This window comes from Lupinus angustifolius, chromosome LG09, assembly GCF_001865875.1.
Source record: "Lupinus angustifolius cultivar Tanjil chromosome LG09, LupAngTanjil_v1.0, whole genome shotgun sequence".
NCBI lineage: Eukaryota > Viridiplantae > Streptophyta > Magnoliopsida > Fabales > Fabaceae > Lupinus > Lupinus angustifolius.
In genome coordinates, this window is record NC_032017.1 from 19,130,698 (window position 1) to 19,143,477 (window position 12,780).

At 30.9% G+C, this 12,780-nt stretch overlaps 2 protein-coding genes across 3 annotated transcripts; both read left to right on the forward strand.

Annotated features, from left to right (window-relative positions):
• Positions 1,032-3,527, forward strand: LOC109355925 (heavy metal-associated isoprenylated plant protein 9-like). Of its 2 annotated transcripts, none has more exons than XM_019599213.1 (5): positions 1,032-1,304; positions 1,397-1,613; positions 1,713-1,885; positions 2,007-2,097; positions 2,823-3,527. In XM_019599213.1, exons 1-5 carry the CDS (start codon positions 1,263-1,265, stop codon positions 3,308-3,310), a joined length of 1,011 nt encoding a protein of 336 aa, XP_019454758.1. In that variant the 5' UTR covers positions 1,032-1,262; the 3' UTR covers positions 3,311-3,527. The 2 variants fall into 2 exon arrangements, with proteins under 2 accessions (XP_019454758.1, XP_019454759.1); XM_019599214.1 differs by having other exon boundaries at positions 1,034-1,283.
• Positions 5,801-7,482, forward strand: LOC109356389 (heavy metal-associated isoprenylated plant protein 28). The gene is made up of 2 exons (XM_019599716.1): positions 5,801-5,973; positions 7,062-7,482. The coding sequence occupies exons 1-2, from the start codon at positions 5,847-5,849 to the stop codon at positions 7,346-7,348; spliced, it is 414 nt and encodes a 137-aa protein (XP_019455261.1). The 5' UTR covers positions 5,801-5,846; the 3' UTR covers positions 7,349-7,482.

Consider the following 12,780-nt stretch of genomic DNA (forward strand, 5'->3'; position numbering starts at 1 on the left):
AAATTAATGATAATATGAGAATATTTTTATTTTTCTTTTAAAAATGTAATTAACAATTAAAAATGTATAATAATGTATAATTAATTATATAATATTACTAAAAATATTTAGTTATTTTGATATTTTATCTCAAATTGGAATAACTTACCAACGGACGTTGGTTCAAGTGGTACATGCTTGATTCCCCTTAAGCAAGAACCCAGGTTCGAGTCTTGTGGATGGAAAAAATGCCCGTTGGGAGAGTTAGCCCCACTTACCTGTGGATGTGCCCGGCTCGGACAGGATTGCCTCCAGTGCGAGGATACCTGTGGGAAACCAAAAAAAAAACTGATTTAATATATATACAGGACATCAAATCTCCACCATTTACATGTTAACTATCATTGACTTGTAAAAAAAATATTACAAATTAACGGTGGATGATGTGCTGATAGTGTACAAAACTTTACATTGTCGATACATATATTTTAAACTCATACTAAACTTATTTGTATCACTTGTCACAATCTCATAAACTTTTAGGGTTAGTTTGATAGTTGGATTTTGGAGAGCAATAAAGAGAAATGGAAGACTTGTGAATAATCTCACAAGTGTATTTCGTGACTCTCAAGCCTTCCCTTTCCATTCGTTTTCCTCCAAAATCCAATTCTCAAACTAATGCTTAGAATATTGGAGAGAATCTGAATTTTTGTGGAGATTGTCCTAAGTGGAACCAGGATCCTCTGTCCCCAAAAATTTCTATCCATATGTCCCAAACCAATCATATACTACCAAATAGTACAAAAATGTTATTGTATATTTTTTTGTTTTTACTTTCATATAGGTGTCAACTTTCAATTGATTGGATAAACAATGAGACATGGAAAATGGGACAGTCGATCCCATTTGTCGTAAGTGTGGGTCCTACACTTACAGATATGTCATACATGTCTGACAGAATGACACTTCACCACCATGTCATGAAAAACCGTCCAGTCGGTGGAATATGGAAGTATTCTCATTTTTCAAAGCTTCTTTTTTCTTCTATTTCTTTTCCCACTTGGCCTTAACACCTTACTCCTCTTCACCTCTTTCTCTACCTTCAAGATTGAATATAAATAATAAACTAAGACCCTCTCTTTTGTATAGTTAGTGGTACTGCATGTGAATCAGGAATCACTAAGTGTAGCTTTATATGCTAACCACTTCTACTCCTTCTTTATAATAATATCAGAACTTTGATTCTTTGCTATTTCATTCTCCATCATTCATTGATAGAGAAAATGGGTGAAGAAGCAAAACAGGTGAGTGAAGAAGCAAAACAGGTGAATCTTATTTTTCTAACTGATTTCTTGGACAACTTGGTTTGCGTTAGTACTATAGTGCTTATCATGTTTGTTTGGAATTTTTTTTGTAGGAACAACCCAAGGCTGAGGCTAAGCCAGAGAACAAAGCAGAAGAGAAAAAGGAAGAAAAGCCATCAGAGGAGAAAAAGGAAGAAAAATCTGTAGAGGAAAAGCCAGTTGAGGAAAAGAAGGAAGAGCCTAAACCACCATCTCCATGTGTTCTTTTTGTGGACTTGCATTGTGTGGGATGTGCCAAGAAAATTGAGAGATCTATCATGAAAGTTAGAGGTTCACATATTTTACACTTTAGTTTCATATTTGTTTCAAAGTTTCATGCATATATGCATGCATGTGAATTGATTATATTTTGTGCTTATTTTTTAACAGGTGTTGAGGGAGTGGTAATTGATATGGTTAAAAATGAAGTGACCATAAAGGGTATAGTGGAACCTCAAGCAATCTGCAACACAATTACTAAGAAAACAAAGAGAAGAACCAATGTTATATCTCCATTGCCTGCAGCAGAAGGAGAACCTATACCAGAAGTTGTTAATTCTCAGGTATCACTAGACTTTTATTTAAATTTCCACTTTTCTGATTGAGAATTCATTTTTTTTTATTAAAAGGGTAGTTTGATATGAATAGTTATTTAACAATGGTTAATTATTATTGGCGTTTCAGGTTAGTGGACCAGTTACTGTGGAGCTTAATGTAAACATGCATTGTGAGGCCTGTGCTCAGCAACTTAAGAGGAAGATACTCCAAATGAGAGGTAATTGAGAAAGTACATTGTTGATTTCTCTTGATTTCATTTATCATGTATCTCTAATGAGAGGTAACAAGGTAACCAGTTAAATTGTTAACACTGGTTATCATTTATCTCTTGATTTCATTTGATGGCTACATTGTTCGTAACTAAAGGTGAAAAATAAAGGTGAAAGATATAGCTAGATAGCTGATTTGTTAATGATTAAATTCTGGGGTGCTAATTGTAGCTTAGTGATTTTGACAAAACATACAAATTTAATGGGCCATTTAATGAAGAAAAAAAACTATTAGAAAGGGGTGATGAATCATGATCATTAATTCATTATGGAGTTTAGGCATGTGTCAAAAATCATTGCACATCAGATTGCCAAATCAGCACTTAATGCTGAACCCTCTAACGTGGCATGCTTTATTGCAAATTGGTTGGTGATGATGATGTGACTGGGACCCATGCTTCATGTGCTGCATCAGATTGCACCTAAAAAGAGAAAAGTGATGGCCCAATTTTGTCAACTAAAAGTGATGAAATTTTTCATGAAGAAGGTTATCACATAACTAATTAATCATGCTTTATACATGAATAATCGCCTTATATATCATCATTATCATGCCTCATCCTTTTGGCTTTTAGCTAAATGTGTTGGACAAAAAGTATACTAATATTTATTATTGCTATAGGTTCAAACTCAATTGTAATTAATGTGAAAACATGTACATTAATTAATGTAGGGGTTCAAACAGCAATGACAGAACTAAGCACAGGAAAGGTTATAGTGACAGGGACCATGGATGCAAACAAGTTAGTAGAATATGTGTATAGACGCACCAAAAAGCAAGCCAAAATAGTTCCTCAGCCAGAACCTGAACCAGAAAAGAAAGAAGAGAACAAAGAAGCTGAGGAGAAACCTGCAGCAGAAGAAGCTAAACCTGAGGAGAAAAAAGAAGAGGAGAAGCCACAAGAGGAAGCAAAGAAAGAAGAGGGTAATGATGAAGGTGGTGAGAATGAGGATAAAAAGAATGAAGAAAAGGGTAGTGAAGAAAAAGCAGAAGAAGAAACCAAGAAAGAAGAAAATTGGTTTGTGGTTAACAACATTGATGATGAAGGAATGAAGAGAATGATGTACTATTATCCTTACCAGCCACTCTATATGATTGAAAGAATCCCACCACCTCAACTCTTCAGTGATGAAAATCCTAATGCATGCTGCATTTCATAAAATTCATCATCACAGAAATATGAAAAAGATGAAGAGGAAAAAAAGAAGAGAAGATCAATGGGCTCAAACTTCAAATGGAATCATCGTCACATGATAATAAGTTAATTAATAATATATCGTTATGTCTTTTTTTTATGTATGTACGATATATTATTGCACCAGTTATAAACCAATATGTACAAATGCATGGTGTATATGCTCAAGTTCCATTTTATTACTTACTTTGCTAAATTAGTTATATTTTATGCTCACTAATGACTACTCAGAGAGATTGATTATTGTCATATGATTATGAAAATGGAATATATGACATGAGATAGGTAGATAGCAAACAAATCCACAAATAAAGGGATAAGGATTACATGTTATTATTCATTGCATGTTTTACTTTGTATCCAAAGTTAATTAGTAAATTTTCAGAAAAAATTATAAAAATAGAAATTAAATATTTTTTAATATTATTTTATTAAATTTGATTGATCAGGAATATGAAAATTTTGGGTTAGAGAATCTTGTAATAAATAAAGGAGGAAAAGGCTACCTTCCTGTGCCATATGAAGGTCCCCACATGTTTTTGGCTAAACTCCTATTATTAGTAACATACTCTTTGATTAACATAAGATGAATTTTAGAAACATGTACCTGCTTGTGCTACATCAAGGTGGCACCCACATCTTTTCGGCTAAAGCCATATTATTACCAACTTTCATATGTGACGTGAATTATAAAAAAAGTGGAATCTTTAACCCTAAAAGGCTTATAAGCTAATGTATTTGGTAGAATTGATTGATAAATTGGTTAAAAATGACAAAATGGTGTTAAAAAGGTCAAGTGATAATTAACATTGATAATCTTCTATTCTCTCTTGTCAGATATATTCTAAATCTTAAAATTAAAATAAAATCTATATTTTTTGTAATGTATACCTTATGGCACATTTTAATTTATCGAAAAGGGTAATTTAACATTCACAATTAGTCCATTTATAAAATTCATATTTCAATAAATATAAATTAGTCCATTTCAATGTCAACTGACATTTTTTTGCTGTGTAACTTAAAATATGCCTTAAGTATCCATTATAAAATCCCAAACTACTTTTATTCACCATATGAGATAGTTTAATGGTTCTCTAATTGGTAAGAAAAAATAAGGTTAGTATATATTATACTAGCTCTAAGCTTGATTAGATGTGCTAATTGTAGCTCATGTTTCTTTCTGTGAGGAGCTATGCCAAAGCACCAATACAAGAGATTGTTTTTTTTCGATAAATAAAAATTGTATTAAAACGAGCACAAGGAGTGCCCCCAATACAAAAGAGATCAAAATGTCAACTTTATAGTATGAAGTCCTATATAAATTTTGGGATCCATGCACCAACTTGCAAAAGAAAAAAAAAATTAAAAATAAAAGAGTTAAACCAAACAGACGTTATAGTTGGAAATCGTTTGGAGTTGTAGTTTACCTTCACTGAAATGAATAAGACTATATTATAACTTCTAAAAGAATTTAACACCCTAATTAGTGATTGTTAGAAGAACGCAGTCCCTGGTTTCCTTTATGCATGTCATGTAACTCTAAATTACTAGTAATTAAAAATAGTTACTCATACACTGTTACAATTATCAACAAGACATTGGTTTAGTAGTGTAAGACCTCATTGGATCCATAAGGTCGAGAGTTCGATCCCTGACAACGACACTTGTTGGGATGGGCCACGAACCCCGAAGGTGATTAGTTCATTACCAAAAAATTAGTGAGAAATGTTATTTGTATTAAAAAAATATTACAATTTAACATGGATAAAAAGGGCATGCATTGCTTTCTCTAAAAGTCATTTATTAGTTTATGTTTGCAACATAAGTGTACCTTAACTTGGTTTATGTTTCTAGCCCCTGATGTTCATTTCATGTGCATGGCATTAACATAGATGATTGGTGCATGCATGAATGTCCTTTCTGTATAATAAAAACTTGGAGAAAGCACAAATGATCATGTTCAACAAAGATAAGGTGAGGAGTCTTATACTAATTAATTAAGTTGCCCAAGTTCCAAACTCCTATCAAATTCAGTTACACTAGCTATCTTCTTTCTTAAGGAAAGCAACTCACATGGGAGCCAAACTCCAAAACTTTCCAATTTCCAATGTAAGAAAAAAGGAGAATATATACATTGTATCCACTTTTAGTTAACCAACATAGAGTTGCTGACACAGTTTTGCACTCATCCATGTCACTACCCATGCCCTATTCAAAACATAACTTCAATTTCCTTAATCAAAGTTTAGTTAAATTAATCATCTTAATCTAATTATAGTGAACCAGACAAATTGATGGTTAAACTTTAATCCAATAACATTATCATAAAGAAAAACTGTAAAAAGAAGAGAGTGGGAAAAAGACAATTGTATAAAAGGTTCTTTTTAGAGAATCTTATGGATTGTGATATATGAGCCTAACTAGACCATGATCCATGTCCTAGACTAAGACTTTATATAAGGGTTGGAGACATATCCATAAGAAGCAGCTAAGTGAGAATGGCTAACATGCAAATTGTCCCAGCTTACAAGAACATTGTGGAGGCACAGTACGTTGAAATGATGGTTCCCTTGTACTCTTATGGATGCGAGAAGAAAATAAAGAAAACCTTATCCCATCTTAAAGGTAAAAAAAAGCCATATATTTTGGTCATTTTAGTTGTTGTCAAGGCTGTGCCAAATGTTTTTATTTTTCTTAACTTTCAGCAAATTATTTCTCAATTTGCTCTTAATTAACACAACATATATTTTCTATTTTCTTTCATATTTATATTTTGTGTTAAGATTTAAGAAACTGTTGTGGCAGGTTGTTGTGAGTTGAGATGCTCTCTAGATGGTTCAGTATTAAAATATGTTATATGTCAGCATCTCTATTCAGTACCGATCTTTCGGGAAAATATATTACCTATGCATGGGTCATGTACAACTTTGTTCTACTAGCAAATTGGGCCATATATGGGCAAGTTTGGCCTAGGCTTTATTACAAGTTCACAAACTTCTGAGTTTTGGATTCACTGAATAGACCTTGTAACCAATGGGTTGTGCACTATGACCAAGTGATAATTTGTTGCTTTTCTTGTATCAATAGTTTGATTTAAATAAAACCAGCAGTGGAATCTAGTAATTTAACACCGTTAATCATGGATGACCTTCAATTACAAATTGCATTGGTGCTTTTAAGTGATGCTATTTTATCATGCTTGGTTTTTATTAATTTGAAAGTTGCTCTTTGGTTAAAATGAGCAATGACAAAGACTTTTATTACACCCTATTTTAAACTCAAGTTAAGTTTATGAAAAAGCAACTTTCTACCTATGAACTTTTTTGAATTAATTGCAAAGTGTCTATACCTTCCTAGAATTTTTTGTTCTATATATAACTTTACAATTTTCAGATTCAAAAGTCAAACAAAAATTAAGTTGTCTACACAAGATTTCAAACTTTAATGTATTCGGTACAAATAACTTTTGGTGACACCATTACAGTACATAAATAGTGAGCATCATTTTTCTTTCTGAAATTTCTTCACACGACTAAAACATATACTATAGTTTCATAATTTTCTTCTCATGTATTTTCTTCTAAACAATTCTCGAAATAGCTTCTTATTTGTCGATATCTTATTAAGTGGAAGCCTGGTGTATTATGCCATATTTTTTTCTTTCTTTCTTATTCTAAGCAATTAAGTGGTAAGTTAATGATCATTGATGACAGGTATATACTCAGTAAAGGTGGATTACTATCAACAAAAGGTGACTGTATGGGGAATTTGCAACAAATATGATGTTCTAGAAACTGTAAGAAGCAAGAGAAAAGATACACGTTTCTGGAACCAAGAAGACAATGTTGGATTAGAAAATTCACAATCACCCTTAACTTCACCAAATCCACCACTTCCCACTCATGACAAGGATCCTAAGCCCTTTTTAGCTTTAACTAAGGTTCGGTCTCTAAGTTTCAAAGCATTGAAGAAAGTATTTACTAGATCACTTTCTTTCTAAGGAAAAAAGTTATTCCTTATGTAAGAGAGGAATAATTACATAGCTTGTCAAAAATAAGTGTGAATTTTGGAATGGGCTACTTGTTCCATATCTCATTTGTATATATATTTGGTTATTAGTCCTTGCACTGTTCCTTTTATATTTTGTTTTCTTCATTGAATCTAATCTCATAATAGCTAGTCTATGCTAAAAAATACAATCACTCATTATGCTACATTTGGATTTTTCCATATTCAGGCAAGTTACACTATTGTGCTATGTTGAAATGGGCTTGTCTAGAGTCTTAGACTTATTCATACTTTTTTCCACTATCATTTGCTAGAAACCATGAGTTTGTGATTCCAAATTGTGATCCAAAACTATTATTAATGTTGCAAATATTCTAATTTTGATACTTTCTGCAATTATATTATGATCACAATTGTTTTTGCATCAACCACATTTTACCATAATTATAAAATGTAATATAACATCAATTTGCCTACACAATTTGACCATCATTCTTATTTTGATCGATCATGTGACTATCATGATCATTGTTTATTCCAAATCTGCAGCAGTTATTTCTGAAATCCAAAGATTGATACCACAATAGAAGTTAGTCAAACCATTCCCACCTGATAAATCCAATGCATGCATTTACCAAACTTACTGTTCTTAATGATGGAATTATAATTGTCCTAATGCAATTTATTCAATCAATCACTTACATTTTTACTAAACCAAAATTATAATTGATAATCTACCTCTTTATATCTTTAAGAGTCTTGTCTAACATTAATCTATTAGGTATATTAAATCAATCAAATCCACCATAATAAATAACAATAATGTTTCAGGTTGCACTCGATTTTGACCTCTTCTAACAGATTTAGAGTTACTACTACGTTTTTTGTAGTTAAAACATAAAAAAATTGACTTCTAAGCTTAATTTAAAAATTGATTTTCAATTATAAATCGACTTTGTGACTCTTCATATAAATGAATTATAACAAATAATGTTAAAATAACCAACAAGGTCGAGGGTTTACACTTGTTGGGAGGGGCAACCATAAACCCTGAAATGAATTAGTTTCTTACCCAAGAAGGTGAGTATCAAAAATGTTAAAATATGAATAAAGACAAAAGATATTAAATACATATTCAAAATTTGATTTACAAATAACCAAGCCAAACAAATTAATCCAACACAAAACTTGTAAGCTACTCCATGTTACCCAAAATTCAGTCCAATAGAATCAAACCACATCATCTCTTTAAAAGGTATGATTAAACCAAACAAAAACGTGACTAAAAAATAAATGCAATATCTACATGATGATGACAATTTACGCCTATGTGAATGTGATATCCATAAGCTTCAATAAAGTCACATTACTGTACCATAAAATTATATTACACAATCATTTTAGTAATTAACACATAAAAGTATGCTAATTATTATGTGCCTAACTCTGTTACATTCACCAGAAATTGCAGAGTTCTAATCTTTTTTGCCTAACCACTTTTTCTTTGTATCTATATATAACATGGCATCACTTTCCAACTCCACAATTCAAAACTCTTTTGGTACAAGTCCACACGTTATAATTACCAAACTTACCTTACTTATAAGGACCCTTTAAGAATCTTCTTTAAGAATTCGAGGCTTGAAGAAAGAATAGTAAAGAGAAGCAAGAAAGATGATAATGGTGGTGATCATGACAGAGATATTGGGAGAGTACACAGAAGTTCTGAGAAGGGTGGCGGAGCGCCTTTTACGGCGGCGCGGCTTAAGTTTTGAGAGTCTCAGGAACTTTGGTTCTGCTTCAACAACTTCTTCTTCAGATTCAACTTCTTTTATGGTTAACTTCTAATCATTTTTTTAGTTTATCATAGTAGAAACTGTGTTTTATGATGTTTATATATTGTATGATAACTTGATTATGACATTATGTGAAGAGAAGAAGTTGTTTTCTTCTGAGGGATAGATCATGTGTAAGGCTCTATTGCATTTGATTAATGTTTTTGTTCAGGAGATTAATGTTTCTTCTTCTTTTTTCTCTCTTTTATTTTCCAAGATAATCCTCTTATTTTTGCATATAAGGGAGGAAAAACCATAAAGTTCTTGATGTTTATGCAGATATGTACTTTGAACTTGTCTAATCAATGTAACAAAATGCATGAAATTCAATTAGAAAATGATGATTGCATATGAATATGATATTAATTCAAAAAAGTAAAGGAAAAAAATGCAGATTCAATCATAGGGTGTTGGGAGTAATACAATATCTCATTCTACTATAAGCAGGGATCCACTTATTCATCATAGTCGTTAATTTTATGGATATCTAATGATTTAAATTTACTCACTAATTCAAATCATTAGATTTTTTCCTAGAATTAATGGCTAGGATGAAGAGTAAATTATAAGTGGATACTCTCCCATCATTATTTATCAACATGACATTTTCATAGGACCCTATCTTGTTTCTTGGAATTACCACTTCAAGGAATATAGCTAGAATTAATTGGAAAGGACATTCCCTTGTTATAGGTCATGTATCTTTGCAGAAAAGTGAAGCACATAAAAGCAATTATGCAGAGTGAAGGAAGTGAAAAAAATAAGACACCTTAGAGCCACATAAATTGAATTATTAACTAGTGTCTGTGACTTTAAGTTATCTTAAAAAACAGTACCTTCTTGTCTATATAAGCAAATCAAACATGGTCATGTTACATTGTTACTATTGGTTATATCAAATATCCAGTTATTTCATGTGAAGGTCCACTATCTAGATTAAGACAGTGTTTAAAGCTCCTTATAGTTATAGCTTTTATATTAAGTAGTAGGAAAATTCTCCACTCAATTATTATCACATCACAGACAAATCTAGACAAAGAGAGGTCCCAATTTTCCAGACTTTTCACTTTTTTTCCTGTAAAAGCTGTTTGGCAAAATCTAACTACTGATTCTGTGGAAGATTTATTGAATTGGTAGTTTTCTGCCAAGTATATCTACACATGCATGTACACATATTTATAATTTTTACCATCTAATAAAAATTGATCTTATCTTCTTTCTTTTTCATGAAATTTAATCTATAAATTAAAGCATGAACCATCATATAGACATCTATATACACAAGGTTCGAAGTCAAAATCCTTACAATTTTCTGTATATTTTACATTCTGGTTAAGCTATATATCTTACCATTACTTTTTTGGTACCACCAAATATATCTTTTACTTTTTTTTGGTAAAGAATTAATTTATTTCAGGGTGTGACTGTACCTCTCAACAAGTATCATTTCCAGAAATCAAACTCTTAATATTTTAGTCATCCTCAGATAAGATTTAGAGAGGCCTTACATGTATTATTAAAAGACAAGGTTCCTTAGGAAATCAATCACGTGATTTGGTCAGAAACAAAAATATTACAAGGAGAGTAATTAGATTCCTGAACGTGATATGCTAATAATTATTTCATAGACATATATACATTAATGGGTCCATGACCTACCATAACTTCTCTTATCAATTATTTCGGTTTTATATTTGAGGGCCAAACGTTGAAGTATTAAGATACCACTAATCAGATTTTTTTGGAAAAGAACATGTCAAGTGCTAGTCGCAAACTACCAGCGACAGGTGATCATGCTGGAGTTTCATATAATTTGCATTAATGGCCAAGTTCCTCCATTTTCTATATAAAAAAAATATTACAAAGAGTATCCAGTCATCTTAAGATAAGACACTAATCTCTTTTGGAGTGTATGATTGTTCCTCCCAACAAATATTGATATCAGAAATTAAAGTCTTAACTTTTTAGTTATCATAGAGGTCTAATAAAATTTTACAATATTTGACCAACTCTTTGTTTATCCATTTTCTATAATATGTTTTTGGATAGACTTGAATAATATAATAATAATACAACAAGATATGGCTTGATTAGGTGCTAAACAATCATGAATGAGAAATTAAGAAGACTATGTTTCTTTTTCCAACAGAAGTTGGTACTTTTTATAAGGGAAAATACATATTGGGCTAGTTAGAAAATTCACCTTTTGCATAGTTAGTCTCCTTTATATTATGTTTGCTATGTAGAAGACGGAATGAAGATTAGCTATCTCATTTTATTTGTCTCAATCAATGTTATGAAACTCAAGCCTAATATTAAATTGGAAGATGTCTCATATTAGATTTAACCAGTTTAAGTGGTTAAATCATCCAGTGTGATCGGATGATATAATACATAATTAATAATTTCTATCGGTAAATATATAATTATATGTAAATGTAAAGCTTTATATAATAATAATTATGTATAATTTTATTGGAGTAATATATTTTTATTTTTTGGACTAAAGTAAAACAAAATATTTGAGTGGTGTTCCATTTTTCTAGTTTTTTTAATTGAACTGTCTGGGTTATTTCCCAGGTTAATGCGATTGAACCGGATTTAACACGGCCGGATCAGAATTTCCCCGGTTCAAAGTGGTTTAACCCTAACTCGGTTAAGACTGCAAACCAAAGCCGTTTTCAGGTCCGGTCTGGTCCGGTTCTCTTAACACTGGTCTCAATAGTGTTAAATCTAATTAAAGATTGTCATCTAATGAAAAAGAATAATCATAAAAACATACAATAACCTTTGTATGTTACTTGTTGGAATATGATTGGTTTGGGACATGAAGAGAACTTTTGATACATGTGATCCTTGTTCTAGAAGAGGGGGATTTATTACGATTCGTACTCCTTTACTATTCTGTGACGAATCTAGGTCTCATAAATTGCAACATATGTTAAAAATTAAAATAATAAATATTATCAATTATAAAAAATTAAAAATATTTGTGTCAAAACTACAAATTTTAAATATGTTTAATAAAATATAATACATATTTCATAATTAATCCCAATGCGACTTTACATTTTGAAATGTTTGAATAAGCAATTTGTTGTCAATATTATTGAATAGTTATTACTAAATATAAATCACTAGACAATCATTCATCAATGGATATTCTATTCGATTATGCAACTTATTTTTCACAATTTTCATTGTTAATTTTTTTTTTATATTTGTATTTGCTAACTTCAAAAAAAAAACTAATGAGTAGACAATATGTCTTCACTTTCAATCAACTTATCTTAAAGATTATTGATTCACTTTAAAGAAACAAATTTAACATTGTTAAACATATCAATGATGTAAGTTTCAAATTGATTATCAAACATCACCAAATCAGTTGAACAATATAAAACTCTAAAAATTCAATCAGTTTTGTTATATCAAAACTAGAAAAGAAGTCAGATAGACCTAAACAATACATACAAAGAAGCAGTTGAATATTTGACTCGGAGATTCGACCATGAAGTTTCTTAACTTGCATATCCATAATATTATAAGATAATTCAAAAGAATAATGATAATTTATAACGATGTTTGC